This window comes from Xiphophorus hellerii, chromosome 6 (genome assembly GCF_003331165.1).
Source record: "Xiphophorus hellerii strain 12219 chromosome 6, Xiphophorus_hellerii-4.1, whole genome shotgun sequence".
Classification (NCBI taxonomy): domain Eukaryota; kingdom Metazoa; phylum Chordata; class Actinopteri; order Cyprinodontiformes; family Poeciliidae; genus Xiphophorus; species Xiphophorus hellerii.
In genome coordinates this window covers 5,878,523-5,904,473 of record NC_045677.1, presented here as the reverse complement: position 1 = coordinate 5,904,473, position 25,951 = coordinate 5,878,523, and the positions used below count along the sequence as shown (strand labels likewise).

The following is a 25,951-nucleotide window of genomic DNA, read 5'->3' as shown; positions in this document are numbered from 1 at the left end:
TGGATACACACACACACACACCCCCACACTCGACCTGCTTAAGGATGCAGGAGTCAACACAGCAGCATCCAGAGGGGATTTCACAGACGCGCAGTCAGTCAGAAGATGGATTTCGCTTTCGTTTGTCCAGGGTTCAAAAAGTGGAGGCGTCTGTATTTGTTTAGTTTCTCCACACTTTGAATAAGTCATGAATGGGAATTTTTTTTTTTTCTTTTTCGTTCTTAAATCCCCCTCCGTTAAACGGTTTCAAAATGAGTCGGCTCAACGGGGAATGTAAGGAGTGCGATTCAGAAGAATCAATGGGATTTATTTTGTGCAACATGGAAAGAAAGAAAAAAAAAAAAACTTAAAACAGAACAATCTCATTAACCACTGTCGGAACGTCAAGCAACCGCAAACAACCGTTTATTTCCGCCCAAATCCAGTGCAATCATCAACTGTGTGCGTCGGCGTCAACTTTTGAGAGTGCATGTAAAGAAAGTAAAAGTGTTCAAACCATTGTGAAATTGTAGCTCTAGTAAAGATAAATCAAACAAATTGTTTCCCCGATTGGTGCACACTACAGCCATCTTGATCAGAGGGTGTCGGCATATAGAGGAGGAGGGGGAAGCAGCTCCATCTCTGTGAAGTCAATCTCCTGTTCGCTGTCACAAAAAGTTAAAAACAAAGAAAGATGCTTTAAGTACAGGTTGGGGGGGGGAAAAAACAAATCCTGAGTGCTTCAGTACTATAAACAAGGATCAAGGAGATTCCAGTTTCTCCTTCTGATTAGACGGAAGCAACACTTACGGATACGGAGGCTCCTCAACCGCACACAGGGAACCTAGATAAAGACAAGAATGATACGCCAGTCACACCAACTTTGAACTGTAGGTCTGTAAAACACGCAACACCCTCTCGTCTACAAGTCACGGGAGATAAAACGCTCCCTGTTGAGCTGTTTTCCATCACACGTAAAAAAAAAATTAAAAAAGTCTCCGAGTTGTGTTTAGACCGCAGAGGCCCCGAGGTGATGTGTGCGTGAGTGCCCTTGTTTTAGCTTCACCGTTATCAGTGAGAGGGGAGCGGTGACGTCAGCGGAGAAACAATATTAAACTGTCGACTCACTTGACGTGTCAGCACTTTGAACGAGACAAACAGGATAAGCAAAAAGTTATTAGCAGAACGAGGCGGGGGACAGTGGGAAGCGTTGGCAGAGAGGCGGCGGCAGAAAACTGTACTTGGTAAGAGTCGCTCCTCCGTCGCCGTGTTGGACCAAGAGGGCTAGTTTCTGCAGAGCCTCGTGTCTGGTTCTGTAAAGCAGGTGACATTTCTGACTCACATTTTACTGACCAACAGGGCAGTGGTGGTTCTTGCCGGAATGGGGCCCTGGGCAAGTTCCTTCTCCCCCCCCCAACCAATTAATACTCAAGTAATTATGTGAGTTCCTTTCCAGCAGAAAGCAGGCTAACTAATCCCTCCCTACTCACCAACAAAAATGGGAAACTTACTTCACTGTAAACTTGTTCAAGGCACAGCAGACAAATAAGATATAGATTTATTTTTTTTTTACTTCTTGGGTGTCCTGCCTCCCTTTCTAATGCCGCCCTGGACAACTGCCCATGCAGCCCATTTCAAGAACTGCCACAAGTGTAGGAGAGATATTTGCACTCAATACAACTAGGATTGAAACAATTAATTGGCATAATCAGGATGAATCAATTATTTAAAATAATTGCCAACTAATTAAGTGATCGATTAATCATTAACTGGAGACAATTTGCTTAAATAAAACTACTCAGAGCAGTAAACAAGCCAAAACTATAGTGATGTTGGAGGCATTTTCACAGCTGCGGATGCATCCTCTGCTACAAATGATCAAGCATTCATTGAAGGCCAACATGTTGCATTTTAGACGATATTATGTTTATTATCTTATTTGAAAAAGGAACTGAATTACTTGTTTGTTTGCATCTCTTAAGGTATTTCTAATGCTGTATAAAAATAAGTGCAAGGGGTTAAATGAAAAATCTGCAGAATGTGCCCATTTTAAAAAATCTGATTAATCATCAGAATAATTGTTTACTAAAATAATCGATAGTTGCAGTCCTAGACACAATCAAATGTGGTGATCCTTCGGACTAATTTTATCCAGCAGGTGCAAATTTGTTTGTTCAAGCTAATGTTCTAGTATTCAATTTATGCAAAGAGTCAATACATTAAGTTAATCTTTCTATTAGGAGACTTCTGTAACTCACCCTGACATATTGGACCAAATTCATGTGTTTTTTGCAAATTGTTTTTCTTGATCTTACTTCAGATTTACGCACTACTTCTTAGTCTTTCACAGTAAAACACACTCAAGAGTTGCCTATTAATACGTTTAAAGGCATTGCATTAGCTCATCACCGCTAACCCACAATTGTTAATTCTTACGTTGGCATAAAACTGTTTTCTCTGCTGTGACAGTGTGTGTTTGGGGCTTACTGTGTGTGTTGGTCTTCCAGGTTGCCGTCACTGAGTGTATGCTGGGCATCCACATGAACGCAAGCTGACAAAATGAGCACATGAAGGACAAAGGTATGACAAGGAGCTAAGAGGAATTAGCTTAGCCATGCAAAAACAGCAGGAGTGGCAGACACGGTGTGGTGAAACGGCACGTTAAAAGGCATGTCAAGCTGGGTTTCCATCGACCATAAAACTGTAAGATTAGATTTAAGAAAATAAATTTGCTTAATGAAAACACGCCAATTTTGAACAAACTCCCGTTTTTGGATAAAAACATTTTTTGCGCTAGGATGAGGGTTTTTTAGGCCATAATGAAGTTAGTGCATTTCACAGAACGCCAATGGAAACACTTTTTCTGCATCACATGAGTCACATGATCAACAACCAGATGTTACTACTAGAAGAAAAGAAAGAAAACAGGAAGTGGTAGGAGGATGAGGGAACAAGCATGCTCAAGAGTGATTTTTAATTGTGTTCCTTATTTTATAGAAAACACAGAAATTGCAAAAAAAAAAGTGGGTTTCTTGACATTAGCGGAATATCAACAAAGTTTTGAGAATTGTAGAGCGCAGTAAGAAGCAGTCTGCTATATGTCCACACGCAACACCAACCAAACAGAGACGGCCCTCTTCCCTCTCAAGTGACACACTGGATTTTTGGTTGGGTTTTTCCCCCAGCACTTACATACTTCATATACTTACACATTTCTGGCTCTGAAACGGTCTGCTGAGCAACACTACGGCACAGAAACAAAGAGAGAGGAATGAACAATAAAATACTTTCAATTTGCTAGGATATTGCGTCATCAGGGCACTTTCAGCCCTAATGAGGACAACGATGGTCATACTGGCTTTCATAGGACGGCGAAAGAGTTTCATCCTCACAGGCCCACTCTTCGCTGTCATCTGTGACTGTGGAAAAACAAACTGCTGTGATTAAGACCAGCATGCATGCTGGTGAGAGACGTTCAGCAGCCTCACCCCCAGTAAAAAAAAAGCAAAACAAAACAACAACAAAAAAAACACAGCTTTGAAGCAAATGGCGAATATGGCGACTGACGTGGTGCTTCGTCAATCAACGAGAGCAAACATTTTCTGTACCGTTCAGCGCGTTCTGGCACAATGAGTGATTGAAATGTAAGCAACGGGCCGGAGGGCTGTGGATACTTACAGGATCTGGGAAAAGACAGGGGGAGAGAGGGGAGAAATGTGTCAGGATTTATCATTGCATGCGTGGAGCTTTGATCTTATAAAACAAAATAAAGAAATCCAGTTGTCTTTTTTTCCAAGTACCGGCTCCCAATACTGATGGTGTCCGGCTCGACGTAGGCTCCCCGTCCAGCCGCTTGAGCCTTTTTGCCGAGTTCCAGCATGTCCTTGATGTTTAACTCGACATTCATCACAGAGATATAGCCGTCTACGACAGAGAGGGGACAACAGAGACTGAGAACAGCATTAAGCTAAAAAAGAAAAAGAAACAACCAAAAACAAAAAAAAAAAAGAAAAGAATCACGTTTAATCTTAGTTATTTGTTCTAATTAAACCTACACTTGAGGTTGGTGTCCCTGGCCAGCCATTTGCCTTTGGGGCAGTTGGTAGTCCGGATGATGCTGACCGTGTCGCCGTTCCTCACAGGCAGGTCGTTCTTGCGGACCTTGCTGGCCACCATGACCTTGGCGTGGTACATCGGCTCTTCCTCCCCAGTCACCTACGGAGTCAGCGAAGGAGGTCAATCGTTGATTTTTAAACAAGCAAGATAGAGTTCAGATTTGTCTGAATTGTATTGCTCACTTTGAACTTTTTTTTCATTTCATTTTCCTTCTTCTCCCTCTCTTTCTGCTCTTTTCTCTCCTTTTCAAGTCGCTGCTTCTCTCTCTTCCTCTGTTCTTTGTGGTCAGCAGTGTAGGGGCTTGTGCACTGCCTACAGAAAGATTAGACTGTTCAACTTACTACAAACAACATGGAGGGTACGAGACGTACAATGGAAAAACAAAAAAAATCCTCAGTATTTTTGGTCCAGTTTCCGGTGCAAATAAATTAGTACACTTGAAATAGAACAAAATTACCTTACAAGTAACTTTTCAGAAAGAAATAGGAACTTGTTTTAAGCCAATAGTTCCTTAATATTGATGAAAATGTAATTGTTCCACTGGCAGAATATTTCACTTATAACAAGACATCTTTCCAAAGTTATATGTGATATAATGTGCCATATGCGAAATGCCAATGGAACTATAACTTTTTCATTAGTACTAAGAAATTATTGACTGAAACAAGCTCCCATATATGTTCCTGAAAAGTTACCTGTACGGTAGCTTTGTCTCATTTCAAGTGTACCAAGATATTCGCACTAGAAACTAGACCAAGAATACGTAAGATTTTGTTTTTGCATTGTATAACCAGGACGTTTTCCTGATCGTAGCACAAACATGTCAAATACGTTTATTATGTGGTGGATTACAAAAATATATATTTCCTGTTCTGGTGCAACACCTGCAGAGTGATCTCTGCTGGATCAGCGAATAGGGGTGGGCGACATGGACTTAAAGTTTTGTCATGGTATTTTATGATACTAAGTGATCATGATAAAAGTGAAAATAAGAACTATTTATTACTGCAAACAGAACCTGGATTAAATCACATTTTCTATGTTTTGGTACACTTATTGAACAGTAGGAAAAAAATAGCAAAAATAATCCCGGCGGTGACGAGAGTTTGAGTTTTTTGTAGAGATCATTAATTGGAATTTATGTCAAAGATACAAAAAGGAAGCAAATGGACTATGTGAATGTTTGGAAACACATACCATGGATGCCGTGGTCGTTTGTGAAGACACGCTTCCCCCTTCTAGAAATGAGCACACAGTTTAGCATACATACAACCGTTTCTCGTGTTCAATGGATTTCATTGGGTTTCGTACAACAGAGCACCACAAATAAAGAGGAAGGAGAAAATGATCCAAATAAAAATAAGTTGTGCCTGCACATGTAGTTATACTGTTTTAATCAGATACTAATGTTTGCCTATTTTCTTCTTTCCACTAATTGGACAAAGTGATTTGTGTCCGATGTGACCACCTGCTGTCGAGAGACCGTTCAACCGGCTAAACATTACATTAGCATGAAAAATGCAAGTTCATTACAATTGGAATATATCAATAAACATTTATAGGACTCTCAATACTCCTTTGGGATTTGAATATGGCATATTTTTGCAATATATTTACAACTTAGGGTAATTTAGGGAGAAAACTTATTAGAGTCTACAAAAGCATTCAAACTGAGATGGGGCTCGTTGCCTTTAAGTAGGACAACCATCCTGAACAACACCACAGATTTGTATTGTTTAAAACATTTATTGGAGGGAAAAATATTTTTTCCATAAATTTTTTACAAGACATTTTATATGTAAATGATATTTATTCAATTGCATTTCTACATAGAAATATTTTACCCCGCACTTAATAAAACATTAAATGCACTTACCCTTAACTGGCTGTCTGCATATGGATCTGGAGGAAATAAGAATGTTAAATTAAGATGAACCTTTCCAACGATTCTCATTTAAATGAGAAAACAAATATCAAACTGTACTTCGTAATCTGCTTTTTTGCTTGGTTGACATATGGCTTGACAGGTGTTTGTTGATCTCCACATCTTCATAAACATTATCGCAGGTTTCGTAGTAGCAGCTCTGATGATGTTCTCTAGAAAACGGAAATGATCCAGATTCAGGAGTAGAAATCTAACAGCTGAACAGACACATTAGCCAGCTGTTGCCACCAAACCCACCTTGGTTGCGTTTGAGTCTTGTGGTTTGGTGTTGGCTGGCCCAAAAACTCAGTTTCCTCTGGGACAGTCAGTTTCTCAGTAGCCCCTACATAGATCTCATCGGAGCGAGAATTGAGAAAAGAATCTACAGCAGCGTCTTCACTGTAGGACCGCCGCTCTGGTAGCGGCAGCTGTGGGAACTCCAACGGGTTTATTGGTTCGGGAAAGCTTGCTGGATCAAGGGGTATTATGTGTGAGGTGCCAAGGTTTAGATCTTGGACTATATGGATCCTATTTGACTCTCTAGGTTCACAAACTGCCAAGGCAGAATCCGAACCCCCGTAATCGGTGGCCTCCGATACGGCTGGTGTTGCAGGATTACCAACAACTATGTCTACAGCTTCCATTTCTAATGCTGCAATGTCAACAGGTTCAGCCTCTGCCTTTTCCAACTCTGAAGTCTCAAAGTCTGGAAAATCTGGAACATCAAGGACAGACACTGCCTCCTTTTTGGGTGTTTGGCACCAACCAGGTAATGTTTCTACAAAAAGGAAACCAAAGGTAAATTTAGTGGAAAGACAACCCCTGTAATCTCTACTGACGATTGAGCAAAAGCTGCTGTTACCTTTACCTTTTGCTAGGACTGCATGGTAAGAGCTAAGATCAACTGTTGAAGGTCTAGGGGGCTTTACTGGAACTGGTCCAAGAGTCCACAACTCAGGTAGCAGCTTCTTTAAGGGTCTCCGGGGTGAATAAGGTTCACTAGTCCTCACCGGTAGCTGGCTGGCTTTCTCCAACATAAGGTGCTTATCAAAAGATGGCTCTTTGGTAGAAAAAAGGAAACAATTGTTATCCAAATGACTAATAATTACTTGAAAAGGTAATATTTGATGTAGGTAACCTACTGCGTGCAGAGTTGTTGGCTTTGCAGAAAGGCCGAGCAGAAATACAGGCCAAGTGTGGAAGGCTTGAGGATGGAGGTACGAGGACATCTGAACCAAGGCGGTCAGGGTTCTTTGGAGACAAACGGAAGGTCTTCTCTATGCAGCTGTAGTCAGGTGAACGCAAGCCTTTGGTTTTAGGCGGAATTGCAATCTGTCGACGTGAGAGTTTCTTCTTGGCCTTCTCCAAAGTGCTCAGAATCCTGTTGTCAGAGTCTGGACATGTTTCTGGTGAAGGAGGGGAGACTACGAATTCAGGACTGGAGACGGCGTGCTCAGAGGTCAACTGGTCACTGTGAAGGGAAGGTCGTTCCTCTGAGCCTTGTTTGTCCATGGAAGAGAAATCACTGGGAGCGTCACCAGGCCTATTGGGTAAATCACCGTATGTGAGCTCCTCGCCATTACCAGCAAAGTTTTTTGATGCCTTGACTGATTTGAAAGGAAGCAACAACCCCTTCTTCTTTATCTTAGTATGTGAGAAGACTTCTTTCCTGGTCTCTGCCTCCAGTTTTTGCTCCTTTCCAGTTGGTGCATCTACTTTCACAGGGGGCACAGGGAGCACCAAAGGCATGTGCCAGTCTTTGAGGGGATGCTTTGCTGAGCCATCTCCATTTGCAAGCTGAAATGAGGGAGAGGTCTGCTTAGAGCGAGGGGGAAAGGAAATCGGGCGTTTGCCTCCAGATGACTGAACCCCATCTCTGAAGAAGACACGGGGAACTTCAGGGGTGTGGGCGATACAACTGGCCACGGAGCTGCAGTGTCCTAGAAAAGGTTGAAGGAGTTTGGGTTTTTCAGCAACAGCTGGTCGACTGATTTTTGAATGAGCCAGGAGACCCTCCTCCTGAAATTTAGCCTTCAGAGCTTTGAAGTTAATTGATCCTTCCTGGATACAAAAAAAAATAAAATAAAATAATTTAACAAATTTAAAAAGAATATTTGGGAAAGAAGACAATTATTTTGAATTTACTTCAGTTTGGTTCATTCTTTAATGAATAAACCATTAACCATCCAGGCTGTAGCTTACTATCAAAAGGTCTTTTAAAATGTGAACGCATTTGTCTCTGCCAAGAATCAGTTTTGACAGTAGCAGATTTAAAATTAGAACAGAGTTATATTTTCCACCAAAATGTTATTCTGTTAAAATTGTTTCAGAAATATACCTATAAGATAATATTCATGCTTTAGCAGTATAACCCCGTAAAGCCCCGCATATTTCCTTTTTTTTCGTATTGAATAAAAAAATACATTATTGTCAATGTCTGACAGAAACGTTGATTGACATTCATTATAATTACTTTCTGCCATATTAAAATAAAATTTAAAAAAAATCAGACTGAGATTCAGTTAGTTTCTTAAAATATGTTGTAAAAATATTTAATTTTCCGTGTCAATATTTTTATTATTAAGCCCTAAAATGCATTCTTTTTCAGCAACTGTGCCGTAGACTGTAGCGTATATAATTACATTTTCATTATTTGAACCCTTTGAAGGCCAGAATTTTTTTTACAAAGCTACATTATTTTATACTATTGAACAAAAATCTAGAAAGTACGTCACACAGACATCAGTACAAAGACAAGTGTATGCATTTACAGGACGCTGTAATTTCCATCTTACAGAGCAGAACCTGAGATTAACAATGCTCTGACAGCTTTCGGTTTTTACCTCCTCCATTGTCGCAAGTTTTATTCATCACCGTCCGGCTAATCTTCTGAAAACTCCTCGTAACTTCAATGCAGCGAACAGCTTCAAGGTGCTAAAACAAACCACTTCAAACAACCGCCGCCGACACACCTGCGTAGAGCGCGTGCGTTCCGGGCGTCACCGAATGAGCCAATCAGAAGCTCATTCTTCTTCTTCTTCTTTTGTTTTAGGCGGTCAGCAAAAAACGCTAACCAAAAGCATCTGTTTCTTAGTTTGTTTTTGTTTGTTTGTTGTTGTTTTTTTTAAAAAATCGGCGTTCACTTAAATGGCAATGAATATAAGAAGTTTCCTTGGCAACACAAGTGAATAGAGAACGTAAAAAGCTATTTACTCTGCAAAAAAAAAAAAAAAAAAAAAAAAAACTAACGACACGTCATAAAGAAAAACGTAACATATTGTGTAAATGATAATACTGAGAATGAAACAAATTCTAATTAAATTTAGACAGAGAACTAAATATGGAGAAAAAAATGTATCTGGTTGATCTTTTGCACATTGTATTTAAATATTATTGAAACATTACTTTAAAAATATATCACCTACAATTCATTGCAGAGTTGTACTAAACTTCTATAGAAACCTATGTCTGGTGTCAGACAGTATTCACAGTTGAGCATTCATTACAACAAACGTATGCTCTGTTTTACAGGAACTGAATCTGTTTTGATTAAAGTAAGTTTTCATGTTGATGAACAGTCTGGAAAAATGTCACAGAAGAAAACACAGAAACACTGTAAAAGTTCCCTGCCACAAAGGGAGAGGAAACTATTATGGTTTACATTTTAAAATTGGTTAATACTCAAATTTCAATCTATAAAATCAAACTTAATCTATAACCATAAAATGAGTTCTTATCCAATTCTTTAGTGTGTCAGTAATGTACATGTGAATGAGCTCGTTAAAGGAGGAAAACCAAACTGAAGAAGCTAAATGAGGAAAGACATAAAGAGGTGCTGGCCCTTTGTCTGAGGACGGAGCGTTTGTGATGTATCTTTTGCAGTGACCAGAACAGGGGTCATAGGTCATTAAAACAAAAAAAAAACTTTCCCCATTTTTGTAAGAGCTTCTGTTTACTCTTGATCAATCATTCACTTTCTGTTGGTGCAGACAGCAACGGTAGAAGTCCTCCTAGGACCACAACATCCACTTTGTGATATGATATGTTGAAGCTTCCGTGATCGTTTTCAAAATGGGGACATTTAGTCATGTGGTTGTGGCTTTATGTGCTCTGCATCTGCTTATTAACCCAACTGCGAACGCGACCAGGAGGCCATGGACAACTTCTCAGACCAGGTGCAGTATTTTTCACTACATCAGTTCGAACAATCAGTTTAATAAATCCCACGCTGGGCTTATTATGTGACAAAAACAAATGTCATGTTATGGTGCTCAGGAGGGCCAGAGCTGCAAACAGTCCGGCGCCCATCGACTGTAGAGTGGGGAGGTGGTCGTCTTGGACACGGTGCGACTCCTGCACAGATAAGACGGTGAAGACGTTTTTCTCTGTAAAATAAAAAAACTAAAACCTCCATTTGTTCCCTCAAAACATCAATGTTTTGAGGGAACTAGAGGGGTCACTGAAGGAAGGACTGGGTCAACTATCCACCACTAAAGGTAGCTGGGTTCTGTAGTAAATATAACTGCTTATCAATCAATCAATCACATTTTATTTGTATAGCACATTTCAGCAGCAAGACATTTCAAAGTGCTTTACATCATTACAAACACAGAAACACAATGCAACATAGAATCAATAATCAAAACACGGCATTAAGTGAAGTTCCATCAATAAATTTGTAATTGATTACGTTTCAAATACAATCCTAAACAGGTGGGTTTTTAGTTGAGATTTAAAAGAAGTCAGTGTTTCAGCTGTTTTACAGTTTTCTGGAAGTTTGTTCCAGATTTGTGGTGCATAGATGCTGAAAGCTGCTTCTCCTCGTTTGGTTCTGGTTCTGGGGATGCAGAGCAGAACCAGAACCAGAAGACCCGAGAGGTCTGGAAGGTTGATACAACAACAGCAGATCTTTAATGTATTGTGGTGCTGAGCTGTTCAGTGATTTGTAAACTAACAACAGTATTTTAAAGTCTATTCTTTGAGCTACAGGGAGCCAGTGGAGGGACTTTAAAACTGGTGTTATGTGCTCTATCTTCCTGGTTTTAGTGAGAACGCGAGCAGCAGCATTCTGGATCAGCTGCAGCTGTTTGATTGATTTGTTGGACAGACCTGTGAAGACGCTGTTGCAATAATCAATACGACTGAAGATGAACGCATGGATGAGTTTGTCTAGATCTGGCTGAGACATTAGTCCTTTAATCCTGGAAATGTTCTTCAGGTGATAGAAGGCCGACTTTGTAACTGTCTTTATGTGGCTCTGGAGGTTCAGGTCAGAGTCCATCACTACTCCCAGGTTTCGGGCCTGATCGCTGGTTTTCAGTTGTAATAACTGAAGCTGTGCATTGACTCCAAAACCTTCCTCTTTAGGTCCAAAAATAATAACTTCAGTTTTGTTTCTGTTCAGCTGGAGAAAGTTTTGGCTCATCCACACATTTATCTGCTCTAAGCATCTGTTCAGTGATTGGATGCCTCATGAAAAAGGCTCATTTTGAGTGTTTTTTTTTTTTACCAGGTTTATAATACGGACGAGTTCAGATGTGCCTCTGCAGATTTAATAAGGCTGTTTAATATAATCTTCTATAGCCTCTCACCTTCATTTTCAGGTCATTTCTTTTGTGGGAATATACATTATTTGTAAAAACATATTGTTTTAAGTCACTGATATTGTAATAATTTCCCTGAAATCAATGTAACCAAAGCATTATTTCTTTGGTCTAATTATTAACCCACAACCTTCTGTTTCTTTGGGGTACAGTAGGATATACTGTAACACAGAGGCCCATTTTTTGAGCCCCTGACCACTCTGCTAAACGAAGCCTGATATGTTTGCCTCCATGCACAGTGAGCGGGAAGATAACCCTCTAAACTTCACTGTTGGAGAACTGCAGCATCTTGGGGTCACCACGTCTCTGCAGCAACCATTAGTTACCATCCACATCCCAACTGGTTGTGTAGGATGTGAGGAAAATACCTTTTTGTTCTGTAATTGTAAATGTGTAGTTTGCTAAATTAGAACTGTGTGCTTTGTTCAGATGAGACTAAGTAGCAACAGAATCCCTAAGTTGGTGTGAAATGAGTATGGTGGAGGAGCTGTGATGCTGTGGGACTGACTCTCTTCCAAAGTCTCTGGGAAGTTGGTTAAAGAATAAGAGGCTGGTCTTTCAGCAGGATCAGGGTCCAAAATATTATGGCTAAATTGACATGGAAATAGGCAGCACTGTTGCCTTGCAGAAAGAAGGTCATGGGTTCGACTAACCACCTGGAACTATACTGCATGGACTTTGCTTATTTTCCCTGTGTATGCATGCATTCTTTCTTGGTATTCTACAATTGGATCAATTGGTCTCACTAAGCTGTCCTTAGGTGTGACCCTGTAAGGACAGCTAGATAGTTTAAATGACACAAAATCTCACTTACTCCTTGGTCATTTAAGTCCTCAGAGGTTAAACACAATAGAAAACCTGTGTGAAGAGCTGAAGAGGAGAGAGGCTAAAGGAGGAATTATGGCTAGGAAATCTAAAGGGAATAAAGAATAGGCAATTGTCAAAATTGTCTCTGCTAGAAATACTGGGCAAAAGGATTGTACAAAGTATTGCCAGCAGTTTCCAATACAATCGTAAAACGCTTGACTTCTATAACTCCCGCCTGTAATGTAACGGAATATATTTGTGATATATATATATATATATATATATATAACATTTAGTTTTAAAGTCAACCTTACTGGCCTTTAGTTGATAGTTCTCAGACAAGAAACTGTGTTATGATAGTGGGGAAAGACATGCATCAAAGGTCATTAGGCTAGGACTCAAACCTCTGATGGCCAAAGATGAAGGACTAAGGCCTTCATCTTTGGGTCACACACTTTATGTCTGTGTCATTGCCACACCCTTAACAAGCTTGTTTACTTTGTCTTAGTTACGTTTTCGACACTTGGAGAAACCTGCACAGTTTGGTGGGACAGACTGTGTTGGGACGTTGTGGGACCGGCTGGCGTGTCCAACAGCGACCACCCAGTGCTTGGTCAAGGATTACTGCGGGGAGAGTTTCACCTGCAAAGAAACAGGCAAGTCCCGCCAAAAGGTCTTTTAGGATTACTTGCTTTTTTAAAGTCAAGGGAGGTTTGTGTGTTTCTGAACTTTTGTCCATCTTTCCAGGACGCTGCATAAGCCAGTCCCTTCGCTGTAACGGGGAACCGGACTGTGACGATTTCTCTGACGAAGAAGAATGCGATCGCATCGACCAGAGAGAGGACAAGTGCTCAACCTTGATCCCAATTCCTGGGGCTGAACGTAGCACGCAGGGGTAAGTCCTGGATGCTTTTCACAGATATGAACTTACCTTGTTTGGAAACAAAATACTTCTGCTTTCTTTTTCAAAGCTACAACCTCCTAACTGGAGACTTTATGGATCAAGTGCTTGACCCCAAGTACTTTGGAGGAAAGTGTGAATATGTCTACAATGGGGAATGGAGTAAACTGACGTATGATGCGTTCTGTGAGAGCCTACAGTACAATGAAGACGAAAAGAACTACCGAAAGCCTTACAATTACCACACGTACAGTTTTGTGGTAGGTACGGTGGCTCTTTATGTAAAGTAGAGATTGGTGATTTCCAGAGAAACCATGGATTTAACTAAAGGTGAACCCGTTACAGGCTGAAGCCACCTCGAAGGGTTCCGATGAATATTTTGAAGATATGCAAAGGCTGCTGGAAGCGAGGCAGTCCATGTCGTCCTCCAATTTCGGCGTCTCTGTTGGGATCTCTTTTGTGAACGTTGGAGTGAAAGGAAATGCAGAATCCGAGTTTCTCAACAACCTCACAAAATATCAAAGCCAGGTATATTCTAAAAAAACAATCAATGTAAAGACTATGCTGACTGCTTCAATCAGCATAATTTAAAAAAAAAAAAAGCCCTCTTGTGTGACATCAAATATTGTGTTGCGTTTATGTCCCTTAAATGAAACGGAAGAAAAGTAATATGACAATCTGAAAATTACCTCTTGCTTTTTAAACCTATACAGTCAGCAACATTTAAGCACCCAAATAATTTAACTTTATTTAACTGGTGTAAACCATGATCAGCTGAAACAAAGTATGCACAGTTTGTAGAGGATACAGCGTCTTGCGAAAGTATTTACAACCCCTTGGATTTTTCCACATTTTCTCACATCACAACCACATAATCTACTGTATCTTCTTGGTAGTTAATGTGGCAGGAAGGAAAATTAGAGTGGATCCCGACTATTAGAAGGAAGTTGTAGTTTCCAGCCCATGAATAAAGAGGATTAGGGACTACAAGCCACAGCAAATAGCTAAGATACTTGGGACCCACTCTAAAACTCCCTATTTTAATAACACAAACACCTAATGTGCCTTAATATGCACAGTGCGAAACATATTAGCACTGCTGTATAAGCTAACATCTACAGTCTCGTTGTACGAGGATATTTCAGCATGTCAAGCTACATTTTCTTTTGAATATTTTAGAGAAAAATCTGTGAATAATTTGGAGTACCGTTCCACACACACACACACACACACACAAAATATGCAAACTGCTTGTGGTGTTCGGTACTCGCTTGGTTTGCTTCAGAAAACAATACACTACTTTTACGCCTCGTGAAGCGTTCAGGTCAGGCTTTTCTGCTCTGTGTCCAGGACTTTAGCTTCATTAGGGTTTGGTCCAAAGTGCAAACCGCCCACTTCAAAATGCGAAGCAACCAGCTGATGCTTCACGAAGATTTCTACATCGCCCTCATGGAGCTTCCCGAACAGTACGACTTTGGCGTTTACTCCCGCTTCCTGAACACCTTCGGTACCCACTACGTCACAGAGGGAGCCATGGGGGGATCTCTGGAATACGTCGCCGTCCTAAATAAAACGGCTATGGCCAAGTCAAGTAATCAAACATTGGTTGGTTTAAATTAGGAGCTCTTGTGGAAATTAAGTACTTCAAGTAAAATGTTTCATCTTCTTTCCTAACTCTTCCAGATATAGACGCAAAAAGATTTCAGTCCTGCTTCGGGGCCTCTCTCGGCATAAGTTATTCACTCAGTGAAACCTCAGATTTAGGTGTTAAGGTTGAAGGAAGTCAATGCGAAACCAACAAGGAGGATTTTAAAGGTGAGAAATTGTATTTCAGGTGAGTGTGCCCTTTTTTTATTTTCAATTCAAGTATCATTAACACGCATCTTTAACTATTAATTCACTTTTGACTTTTAACTCTGCAAAAACACTAAATCACAAAACCAAGTACTCCATATATTGAAATAACCTGCCAACAGAATTAGTACCTTTATAGCAGTACTAAAGAATAATTGACTTAAAACAAGTTCCTATGTCTTGTCTTGCTGAAAATTTACTTTCCAGTTAAGTTTTGTCAAATGTACTAAGATATTTGCACCAGAAACCAGACCAAAAATACTTGGTAACACTTTGGGTTGTTGCACAAAATCTTGCCAGACTTGTTTGTCACAGCCTTAAATCACTGTGCTTTGTTCTTTGCAGCGAACTCCTCCGAGTCCGCTGTGGTTGAGGACATCATCAAACTGGTGAAAGGGGGAATCACAGAGACCGGCTCAGGACTGCTGGTCATCAGGGACCAGGCAACATACAGAAAGTGGGGGGCTTCTCTCAAATACAGCCCAGCTCTGACTGACTTTGAGGTAACAACACATCCAGAAGAAGGTGGCGTTACGTTCCCCCGCCAAACATTTCACACCGATTTCGATTCCTGACTGCAGATTTTGCCGATCTTTGAGGCTGTGCGCCTCAGCACGGCAGCTGACCACGCAGGAGCCAGAATAGAAAACCTGGAGAGGGCCATAGAGGAGTATCTGCGGGAGTTTGACACTTGTCGGTGCGCCCCCTGCAGGCACAATGGGATTCCTGTCCTCTCAGGCACCTCCTGTAGCTGTATCTGTAGGTCGGGCTTCCGGGGCGTGGCCTGCGAGGAGACTCTCAGGAGAGGTGAGTCTGCGATGTGAAACCAAAACTTACATTTTCAGCTATTAAATGTTGAAATAGCAGACTGAACAGCAGGTATTCTTTATATTCGGTTTGAAGGTTTAATTAATGTATATTTCTTGAAAGTGTTTCCCTATTTATAGCAAACAACGTTTCCACTAAAGTTGTTTCCACTAAATGAATTCCCTTAAAAAAAAATTTAAAAAAAGTTCACGCTTTGGGTCAAATGTGCTTCGTTTGTTTCTTTTACAGATGTATTGAAAACCGGACATTAGCTGCGTTCCAATCACAAAACTTTTGTGAAAAAAAATGTGTGAATTGTGAAAAAATAAAAATAAAAAATTCACAATTGCGCTAAATAAGAAAAGCGATTAAAATCGCACGTGAATACATTTGTTCACGCGAGAAGTCAATTAAAAACATGCAGCGCCACCATCCCCCCTCTTTTCTGACAGTAGTAACAACAGGTCGTTAAGACATGATTGGTGTTGCAAAAAAACAACAACAACAAAACAACAGCGCGCGGTCCATTGCAGTTTTGCAGTATTTCACAAAACTGCAATGGACCGTGCATATGCGACCATGCAGCTGCAGACAGAAGCTGCGTTTGTATTGATCATAAAATTGCTAGAATTGGAATTAGAAAAATACATTTGCTTAATGGAAACACCCCAGTTACAAAAACACTCAAGTTTTTCAATAAAAGGGATTTTTCTTTTTTTTTAGAGGCAGAATTTGGGACCAAACTTACCCGACGTCTCAAATTTTCGATGACACTTGTAGCTGTCAGTTCTTTAAAAAAACAAAAAAACAACAACATTGAGAGCAACATGTTGTGCTTTTTTGCTACTTGTATCTGAACTAATTTCTTCAAAGCTGGCCTTTATAAGCAGTTATGCCTCATATCGCTTTGGGAGGCAGAGCAAACAGCAAAGGGGCCCATCATGTGTTCCTGAGGGACACCAAACAAGCTCAGGGAGTTGGTTCTTGATGTCTTCGTTGGAATAGAGCCCGTTATAGCTGACAGAATGTAAACACACTGAATGGGTTTCGCAAGAATTTGGATTCCAACCTTTAGTCAGAGGAATAACATAGAAATATTTCTCGTAGATATCTACAGGCTTCCAGTACTTTCATCCTACTCAGTTTTTCCCAGCATTCCTGCTTGCTGATGTAGACTACAGTTAATTACAAAGGGTCTCGGTTTGGGTCTTACTGGTCACTTATTAAAAGTCATGTTATTCCTTCTCCATACCTTTTTTTTTTGCTATTTATTCATTTGAGCCTTTTCCTGTTTTGCTAAATGAAGAACTCAACTTTTATCTTTGCTGTTGTAGGCAGTACACTGACCTGTTTACAGGAAAACATGACAAACGTTGCTCATTGTTGTAATGACCCTAATTTCATCCCAAATAAACAAACTGTCAATGACCGGAGAACTTCAGAGATCATTTTTTTTTATCCACAGAGTTTCCTACAGTTCTGCTGAAAACGTTTCTCAAAGAAAAGATCTAATTTCCTGACAAGATTAGAAAGAATTTCCTGCTCACTTTGTCTCTTTGCGGAAGAACCGAGTCATCCCTGGCTTTGATTGCTTTAAGTGGTCTTGAGCAAATGTTCTTTCTGAACATATTTTAAAGTTTTCTTTAAACTTTGGTTGCTTTTTATACATTTTCAGTCCAGTGATGGACACAGAAGATTTTACTTGGCCTATTTTGGAACAGGGCCATTTCCAGAATCATTCCGTTTGTTTAAATCAATAACTTACATTTATTTGTTAGACTTCCCCCCCCTCCCACATATTAGCCTGTTAATAGTGGGAAAAAACACACACGCTTTTTTCACAAACGAGGCCCCCATTTCATTTGAATCAGGAAGAAAAAAAAATCGCAACGTTCCGACAAAAACGTTAAATTACTTTACGAAACATGGAAAACAACACATCTGGGGCCGCTGAAGACTTTTGAATAATTCTGAATAATTCAAATTAGGTGCAGCAAATATTTCCTTTGGTAATTTATGAGTTTTAAACAGAAACCTCATCAAACTCCCAGGATATTTTTCCCCAGGTTTTATGAGCACGGTTCATCCTGTTTGTGTTTGAGATCCTTCAGTCTCGACCAAAGAGGTGCAGAGACTTTGCGGAGCATTCGTTGCTCATTAACAACGATTCGTCTTACTGATATTATAAAATATACCACAGTCGTTTAAGTAAAGCAAAATGAAACCATTTCTTTTTGTCTTGACAGATGCCAAGACAGATGGCTCGTGGTCCTGCTGGGGGTCATGGTCTTCCTGCTCGTCAGGGACGAAAAGTAGGACAAGAGTCTGCAACAATCCTTCACCTGAAGGGGGCGGGGCAACCTGCCTGGGCTCAGCCAATCAGAATCGTCGATGCTAAAAGGAGCAATTCCCCCCACACCCTCCTCCACATAGAAACGGACAGCGAGGGGATAACGAGTTGTCGTTGTTGTGTTATTAAAAAAAATAAATGAGCTTTGGCGACTTTGCGTACCTTTGAGCCTCTATTCATTTCAAGAATGTTGGTTTTATTGCGTGCAACAGCAAGGAAGTTGTGTTTTGCTTACACGAAGGATGAATCTGAGTAACAGCAGCTGAATCTAGGTCAGTGCCCAAGGCAGGCCTAGTTAAGTACCGCAATAAAAGAAAAACAGACGATATCGCTCTCATGGTTCAACATCCTCAATTAAATACTTTCTCACAGGACGACTCATTTGAATAAAACACCAGGTCAACAAACGTGTTTGGTAGATACTTTATTCCCTTTCTCTTCTTTAACATCTGCGACTTTAAAAGCACTCGGTGGACTCCTGCTGCAGCCCTCTGCACGGGAGGCCGCCGCTGCTTGGTGCCGGGTTGCTACACTGTCGACTCCGGGTCATTTGACCCCCGCTGCACGACGACCACGCTCCCCAACAGCTCCAGCCACCATCGATGCCCAACACTACAATAAAACAATCGCGCCTTTTTGTCATGTCTCGGTGCTTTGAAGGATGAAATGTGTGGCGTATAGGAAGAATACTTCTAGCGTTTGTTTTCATCGACCTTTTTGCCTGGAAGTGATTTCGCAGCTCCGTCCGGTGTAGCCGGTAGGACACACGCACTCGCATCTTGTGCCTGTCGAGAAAGCAGACGTTATTACTTTTGCTGCCATTGAATTGAAATTCAGATGTCGCATTAAACAAGTTCTAATTGTTGAGAACCACAAGTTTTAACATTCATATTTGTGGTCGACAGAAGGTTACACCGTCAGTGGAGGTTTTGACAAGTCAGGACACAATCTGAAATCCTTTACAGTTGCAAACAGAGCGGACTGTGACCTCCTCTGGATGACTGCTGGCCATCTTGAGAGAAGCCTCTACCTCCTGGGATTCTGGTCTTACAAACCACACAGTCAAGTTCTTCAATCAAGGCGCGTCTTGAAACCTTGACTGAAGTTTCTCGATTTAATTTGACTGGCCCATCTAGACTTTCTTGTGTTTTGACTTCTTGATTAATGTCTATTGAAATATCTGTCTTTGCATCCCACCTCAAGATGACCATCAGATTTTTTGGTTTAGCAGCAGGACCTGAGCCCATTGCAGTCGCTGAGAAAACTCTTTAGGCCACAGTGTTCAGGAGTGAAATATGAGTTCATGTGTCTTGATGGTTAAAATCTGGTCAGAACGGGGTCAAAGCCGTATTATATGAAGAGTGAACCAGAAGTCCTTAGAAAGACTGAGAAAGCAACAATTTTACTTGAAGAAAACAGCTTCCTCAAGTTAAGGTTTGTGTTAAAACGAGAAAGGGCTTTACGAACAATCCGAAACAATGTACCTTTTAGAACAGCCACTCCATTGTTGTGACAGGGAGCACAGCGACAGGCGCTGGTCTCAGCCAGGTACTCGGACAGAGCTCTCTTCAAGTTCCTCTTCAGACTGTCGGCCTGGACGAAGTCTCTGGAAGTCACCAGCTCGTACAGCGGCTTGGTCTGACGATACACATAGTGATGTTCAATCATATCACGCGCTTCTTGTTATACGGCTCAAATGATCTGAAAATGAGACATTTTTCCACTGAGCCAGCAGAAAGCTGTCTCGAACAGCAAAAAAAATAAATAAATAAATCAGCCGATTTCTCTCTGGCACACTAACTTACTGGGACTGTTAAGGCGTTTGCTCCCTAAATTGCCATTGATCAGTTCTATTGTACTGTAACTCTTTGTAACCGTGCCAACGCTGGCCGTGCATCAAGCTGTCTGATCCGATTCGTTGCTCTCAGCTTAATTAGCACCTCAGATAATGGAGGAGCGAAACACACCGAAACATCTATTGACCTGGTTGATGTTGGAGAGCAACACACATAAGAAAATAAGTAAACATAAATCTTTTATGTGTACAGTCTGAGCTCACTGTCATGCGGATGAAGTCCGGGTTGTAACGGACGCCTTCACCCCAGAGCCTCATCAGCTGTTCGCTGGGAAGCTTCTGAGACAACAAAGCAGTGATGGATTCACTGTTTCCACCCCGGACGACAGCAACAAAGTCCTCCACCATCGCCCCGTTCTTTGTGTCCTCTGAAAGCAAGCAGAGAAACGTTTTGTAGGGTACAACTCATGTGTTAGGTGTAAGAAATTCAATCCGAGACGTATTCCCACCTCCCATTTCATTCAGAAGTCCAGAACAGGATCCACCTCCAAGGCCCAAGGATACAGGAACTCCTTCAATGGTCACCCCAATCTTGAAACCTATCTGCAGGCAAGACTTGTACTGGTCCAAATTATAGTCTAGGGTGACAAACCAGAGTGTGATTACTTCTTAACTGCTTGGAAATCAGATCTAAACCATTTTGCCAGGCTACGCATTTTGAATTCTGGTGCCATAATCACTCCAGACCTGACTTCTCTAGCTTCTCTTTGTTCAGGATGGTCGTGTGCTCGAAGTCTCCTCCGAGGGCGGCCTCGGTGATGTAGTGGGTGCCGTAGTCCTTGTAGATCTGTCTGTACTCTCCATAAACGTACGCCTGCGGCAGAGAGCGAAGGCGCTGCAGGAACTCCGGGTGAAGCACCAAGCCGTCGGACTTCAGGATGTACTGGGCCAGCTCCAGCTCCGCTTTGGCTCGAATGAAGCTGTTTGTCTAGAGATCAGAGATCAGAGAGCAACGGTGAAAGTCGCCAAGGCTTTGAGGGAACGTGACGTTTCCGAGAACACAACGGTGCAGGTTAGCTGGTTGTTCAGAGATCTGCTAGAGGGACAAACGTACAACTCCGGAGGCACGTCGAATCTTGCTGACAGACTTGCTGTATTTGGAGGAGTCGTAATTGAACCCAAAGCTGAAAACGCCCGGAATGCTGAAGCCAATGGAGAAAGAGGTTTGGGTCATCCGTTCCCTGAAAGTGTGATCCATGTAGTCAGAGTACGACTCGAACGACTGCAGGGTGAAATCGTACGAGCCTCTCGTCTGTAGGAAGAAGAATATTATGGGATGATGGACAGATGTTGCCGTTATTGTTAGCAGTTCAAATGGTATTGAGGAATAATGGCTACTGTAGTTTGGAAAATGAGTGTAAATCCCTCTAGAGGTGAGCATTGAGTTTCCTTTAAAAAAACCAACATTTTATCTACTCTCATGACCTCTATAATGGACTACAGAGTGACTCTTTCTTCAAAAATATGTTGTATTTTGCCCACTTTATTTTTGCAGCCTCATTTCCCATTAGCATTAAAAGAAAAGCAAGAAAAGCAAAAATAATATGGCTATTAAAAGACAAAAAACCCCCCCAACATTTTCCATTTTAAGAAAATGTAAAAACGTAAGTAAAACAGGAGGGACAAATTTGCTGATCTTTGCGCTCCCATTGCATAAAACACATTGATGTGTCTCATGTTCCATTTTTGACACGACTTTGACCGAAGTCGGCCGTTTTGACCTGCAACATGTACTGCTGCAAGTTGAAAGGCTTCCTGAACGGGACATCCTGGATGTAGTGAGGCAGGCAGCCGCCTCCATAGTATCTGTTATCGAGCACCACGCCTTCCAGGTGGCTGTTCAGGACGTTTATTCTGAAAGAAAACGTATTTTTGTTGATACAGAAAGTAAAGTTTGACAACAGCAGCAGAAGGAAAAAGAAACCCAGCATGTTTTGGTAATCGACTCTTTGAGTGATTCACCCTTTGGCCAGATTTTCTATTCCCCAGTACTCTTCTGCCTCCACCCTGCAGGGCTTGGACGTCTTCGTGCAGCCGACCTCGTCGGACATGTCCCCACAGTCGTCCTCTCCGTTACACTGCAGGGTTCTGTGGACACAGCGACCTGAGGGAAGTAAAGGAGACGCTCTGATACAGTTTCACTGCTTCTGGGTCATATTTTACATTCTTCTTTTAGTGTACATGGTCGGCAACTTTTATGACAAATTAAAGTGCGGTGAATCTTTAGAAGTGCTGGTCCAGTTGTAAAGTCAGGCACACTTTCAGTAATCTGCTAATACACACATTTTCTGCGTAGCGTTTCTGCTAACTATGAAAACATGAAGCGTCCCGCAAAATTCATTTTTCTGAATAAATTATAATTTAGTTAAACTCTCTCCTCTGAAAAAGTTTGACATCTGTATTAAAGATTAGGTTATTGACGTAAGAATTCTTCAAGTAATTAGATGTTTATCATTTGAGCTTCAGGGTTAGCACAGCTAGCTTTTTAGCTAGCGGCGCCTTCTATTGGCCATGATGAAACTAAGATTTCACTTTGGGTTCCTGTCAGAGGTTAAAATTAGGCCTACTGAATCTCAGATAATGATGAAAAAAGTGTTTCATATGTTATCAATGTAAAACATGAAGAAAGAATGGCCATAGCATGCTAGCAAATGGAAATATCAAATTAGCCTACCAGAAGAAATTGTTAGTGTTAAACTTTCTTGTAAAAGTCAAATTTTGTCACGTTCTACACATAAATTTTAAAATATTCTATGAGTGTTTTACCAAACCAAATCAAAGTACATAATAACTGAGAAGTGGAAGAAAAATATCACAAAAAGTGCGTTTTTATTCAGCCTCTGCCATGTATCATTTAAAACAATAGTTTTACTGCAGTTCCTTTACTTTACAGAACACATTTAACTAGAAAGAATTTAACAAAAAATTATTGTAAAAAATTGCTGAACTCTAAAAGCATTTAATTCCACTGGATTTTAGACAGGGGTACTAGAGTGAACCAGAAATGGAGACAGACGTATGGCGTACCCGTTTGTGTGCAGAGGAATCCCTCACACAGAGGTACGCTATCGCAGGTGTAGCGGGCTGGAACCTCGCAGCGTTCCTCCTGGGTGCCATGAAGGTAGCATGGCTCTCCTCCAAACTGAGATGGCCGCTCCAGTTTAGCATAGCGGTACTGGTTGTAGTTGGAGGGAGACAAACACGCCGAGTGTCAGCACAAACCGAGACAGAGTCCTGCCAACATCCTCTAACATCCTGTGGCTCCGGAGCTCCTCCTGAGAGCCGTAATGCGTGAAATCACATTCGTGGGCTGTTCTCACTTTGTCATGTCAGCTTTATTAATCCCCTCTCTTGTAAAGTGGGTGAGATGGAGGACTGGAGTGGATCAGCTCTGACCTTTGTCAGCGGCGGAGCTCTTTACAGTCCACACAGAGCTCCACTCTGATCAAACGCAGCCCGCCGCTTGACTGGCTCTTAAATATTTAAATGTTGAAAGCCCCAGAGAATTGTCTGTCGACCGTTTCTCTGCCACAAAGTTACCCATCTCTAATCTGACTCCAGGTGGACGGCGCGTCTTTATGAAAACTAATTAGCTGCTCTTAGTGGAAGCAGTTCAGCTTTTACTATCTGGACTTACCTGAACATATATTTACTATACTTTGCTAGTTTTTGGGGAAAAAAATGGCTGTTTTATGCTGAACATTAACTGGTTTTAGTTTGCTAAATAAAAAAAGAAGCAAGAAAAAAAAAGCGCAGAAACAAAAACGGACAGCTTTGTCTCATGTCTGCGATGCAGCTAATTAATAAGCTACCTAACTTTCTAAAATGATTTACATTTCAGTCGACTTTTACTTCGGGCAACAGCTGACAAGCTCTCATCATTGGCATTAATGCTAAAAGTGTTTTCATGACTATTTCAAGCTGTTCATTTTCCAGATTATCAGAGGTTTAAAATGCCTGGCAGCCATATTGGATTTTGGGATCAGGGTTTAAACAGATGAGAAACTCCCAACTTTCCCTTGTGGAGCTCCAGCTTCAGGAAACCTTTATGTCAATAACTTCAACTAGGAATTATTTATTTAAATATTTTTCACACAACAAAAGAAACAAAAATTGTGTTTTGCTAGTGGTTTGAAATGTGTGTTAGTATGTGCAGCAAAATTTGTAATTTGTGCCGCTACCATTCAAAGGTCAACCAAACACCCCACCTTTACAAAATTAAGCAAAATACGGTGTCAATCAGCTGTACTACATCTGTGCAGCAACATTTTTTGTTTGTGCAGTTATAATTTTTAAGATTAAAAACAAAACGTTTCCACAGATCAACCTGGCCTCCCCCACACATGAACAAAGTCAAACAAAATTGATATAAATTATTTAATTTTAGGTTTGTGCAACAAAACTTTTTGCAGGACTGTTGGGGGTCTGGTTGACATTTGATGATTTCTGAAAATACTAAATGACAGCAGCGCAAATTCAAATTGTTGCGACACAAACACCAATTTTGTTCGATTTGAAGAAAGCAGGGAGACGAAACTTCACTCAGATCTTATTTACTGTCCGACATTTGTTCAAGCACAATTATAAACTGTGTATTTGCCTCCTCGTCATCGTACTTACTTTCTTCTTTGTGCAGGTGTCACAGCGGGACCAACGGCTCCACTCCGATAAAACGCAGTCCACCGGCTGGACTACCACCCGGTTACCCACTGAACGGGTTTCACGAACACTGGCGTTCTCATCGCTTGCTGCTGTTCGGGGAAACTCACTGTGACGTGTTCATGGGACGAGAAATCAGAACCAACAAAAATGCAGCCTGAAAGCAAATGTCTTTATCTGACAGGGCAGCGTTATGCAATAGTGCCATTTTACAGCACAGTCAAGTAACTATGTTACCTTCAAGTGAATATATAAAACATGACTTAAAAGAAATGCCACTTTGCAATTTAACACCTTGAAATTGGGTCACTGTCTCTTTAAGAAGCTCCTGCTCTTTCGGAAACTCCGCCTTCAGGAAGTCATCAGAACATGGCTCCTCTACTAACCCTTTAACAACATTTTACCAGCGTTGCAATTAGAAGTAGCTCCTATAATGAGCTCAGCAGATGAACTGATCCACCAGGTGTTTGCTAATTGCTGCTGGCTAGTCTGAAGGAGCTGAGTGTGTGCGTGTTGGAGTGTGTGTGTGGGAGGGGAGAGGTGGGGGGAGTTGCGCTCTGCGAGGCAAACGCTTGAAAACTCCCGCTCTGAGAAGAAGCTTCATCATAAAGATGGCGCTCAGTCCCACCAAGCTTTTTGCACAACTGAATGGTTGCCATGGAGATTAAAGGATTTCTCAAACATTGATGAAAGAGTCAAGGCAACACTCCAGGTGTGTTTTTTGATGAGGGAATAACATTATAACACGCTACAAAGCTCACAAAAGTCAATCTTACATAACACTGCCCCTTTAAAATGATTTGTCCTTGGATGACAAACAAAGCTGAAATTTGTTTTATAACAGCAAAGCGTCATGGAAAGCTATAGATGAGCAGAAATAATGTCTCCTACCTTAGCAGCACCAAGCTGAGAGTCAGAGCGAGCAGGCAGCTGTGGGAACTGAATCTGCTCGGCTGCATCATCACAGAAAACATGATTGTGTGTTATGAGCCGCTGTGACTGAGGGGAAAGCTCTGCTCAGCTCGCTGTGTAAACACGCGCTGATCAATACTGGCCTCAAGATGAACCCACCGCCACCATTACACTCAGCCACCAA

At 41.2% G+C, this 25,951-nt stretch overlaps 3 protein-coding genes and 1 long non-coding RNA gene across 5 annotated transcripts; 1 reads left to right on the top strand and 3 right to left on the bottom strand.

The window, feature by feature from the left end:
* Positions 1 to 286: 286 nt before the first annotated feature.
* Positions 287 to 8,871, bottom strand: LOC116721888 (uncharacterized). Its single transcript, XM_032565917.1, has 13 exons — positions 8,863 to 8,871; positions 7,162 to 8,080; positions 6,888 to 7,079; positions 6,278 to 6,797; positions 4,278 to 4,407; positions 4,035 to 4,194; positions 3,780 to 3,903; positions 3,658 to 3,662; positions 3,335 to 3,398; positions 3,189 to 3,223; positions 2,467 to 2,530; positions 790 to 1,292; positions 287 to 644 (listed from the first exon to the last, which is right to left on the bottom strand). Exons 1-12 carry the CDS (start codon positions 8,869 to 8,871, stop codon positions 1,157 to 1,159), a joined length of 2,358 nt encoding a protein of 785 aa, XP_032421808.1. The 3' UTR covers positions 287 to 644; positions 790 to 1,156.
* On the bottom strand, positions 5,292 to 6,188 carry LOC116721165 (uncharacterized). The gene is made up of 3 exons (XR_004339542.1): positions 6,080 to 6,188; positions 5,972 to 5,997; positions 5,292 to 5,333 (listed from the first exon to the last, which is right to left on the bottom strand). It is a non-coding gene; the product is annotated as an uncharacterized LOC116721165 (long non-coding RNA).
* On the top strand, positions 8,794 to 18,494 carry c8a (complement component 8, alpha polypeptide). 2 transcript variants are annotated; one of them, XM_032564672.1, is made up of 12 exons: positions 8,794 to 8,798; positions 10,071 to 10,194; positions 10,295 to 10,388; positions 12,938 to 13,085; positions 13,177 to 13,324; positions 13,401 to 13,590; positions 13,676 to 13,858; positions 14,681 to 14,921; positions 15,014 to 15,145; positions 15,530 to 15,687; positions 15,766 to 15,991; positions 18,238 to 18,494. In XM_032564672.1, exons 2-12 carry the CDS (start codon positions 10,091 to 10,093, stop codon positions 18,387 to 18,389), a joined length of 1,776 nt encoding a protein of 591 aa, XP_032420563.1. In that variant the 5' UTR covers positions 8,794 to 8,798; positions 10,071 to 10,090; the 3' UTR covers positions 18,390 to 18,494. The 2 variants fall into 2 exon arrangements, with proteins under 2 accessions (XP_032420563.1, XP_032420562.1); XM_032564671.1 differs by lacking the exon at positions 8,794 to 8,798 and having other exon boundaries at positions 10,014 to 10,194.
* Positions 18,495 to 18,748: 254 nt separating this feature from the next.
* c8b (complement component 8, beta polypeptide) lies at positions 18,749 to 25,938 on the bottom strand. The gene is made up of 12 exons (XM_032564673.1): positions 25,747 to 25,938; positions 24,817 to 24,964; positions 23,224 to 23,371; positions 22,159 to 22,300; positions 21,918 to 22,050; positions 21,251 to 21,448; positions 20,884 to 21,124; positions 20,646 to 20,774; positions 20,401 to 20,564; positions 19,826 to 19,979; positions 19,055 to 19,126; positions 18,749 to 18,953 (listed from the first exon to the last, which is right to left on the bottom strand). The coding sequence occupies exons 1-12, from the start codon at positions 25,827 to 25,829 to the stop codon at positions 18,799 to 18,801; spliced, it is 1,767 nt and encodes a 588-aa protein (XP_032420564.1). The 5' UTR covers positions 25,830 to 25,938; the 3' UTR covers positions 18,749 to 18,798.
* Between the last annotated feature and the right edge of the window lie 13 nt (positions 25,939 to 25,951).

What these genes read in the sequence shown, in the direction of transcription:
- LOC116721888 (XM_032565917.1), bottom strand. An exon ending in AAATGAAAAAAAAGTTCAAA is followed by an intron (nt 4,195 to 4,277) that starts GTGAGCAATACA and finishes CTGACTCCGTAG; the next exon opens with GTGACTGGGGAGGAAGAGCC. An exon ending in CAGGGACACCAACCTCAAGT is followed by an intron (nt 3,904 to 4,034) that starts GTAGGTTTAATT and finishes TCTCTGTCGTAG; the next exon opens with ACGGCTATATCTCTGTGATG.
- c8a (XM_032564672.1), top strand. Translation starts at nt 10,091, where the DNA reads ATGGGGACATTTAGTCATGTGGTTGTGGCTTTATGTGCTCTGCATCTG. An exon ending in ACCACACGTACAGTTTTGTG is followed by an intron (nt 13,591 to 13,675) that starts GTAGGTACGGTG and finishes AACCCGTTACAG; the next exon opens with GCTGAAGCCACCTCGAAGGG. An exon ending in CGAGGAGACTCTCAGGAGAG is followed by an intron (nt 15,992 to 18,237) that starts GTGAGTCTGCGA and finishes TTGTCTTGACAG; the next exon opens with ATGCCAAGACAGATGGCTCG.
- c8b (XM_032564673.1), bottom strand. Translation starts at nt 25,829, where the DNA reads ATGTTTTCTGTGATGATGCAGCCGAGCAGATTCAGTTCCCACAGCTGC. An exon ending in ATAGAAAATCTGGCCAAAGG is followed by an intron (nt 22,051 to 22,158) that starts GTGAATCACTCA and finishes GTTTTCTTTCAG; the next exon opens with AATAAACGTCCTGAACAGCC. An exon ending in CGGACTTCATCCGCATGACA is followed by an intron (nt 19,980 to 20,400) that starts GTGAGCTCAGAC and finishes GTGTATCGTCAG; the next exon opens with ACCAAGCCGCTGTACGAGCT.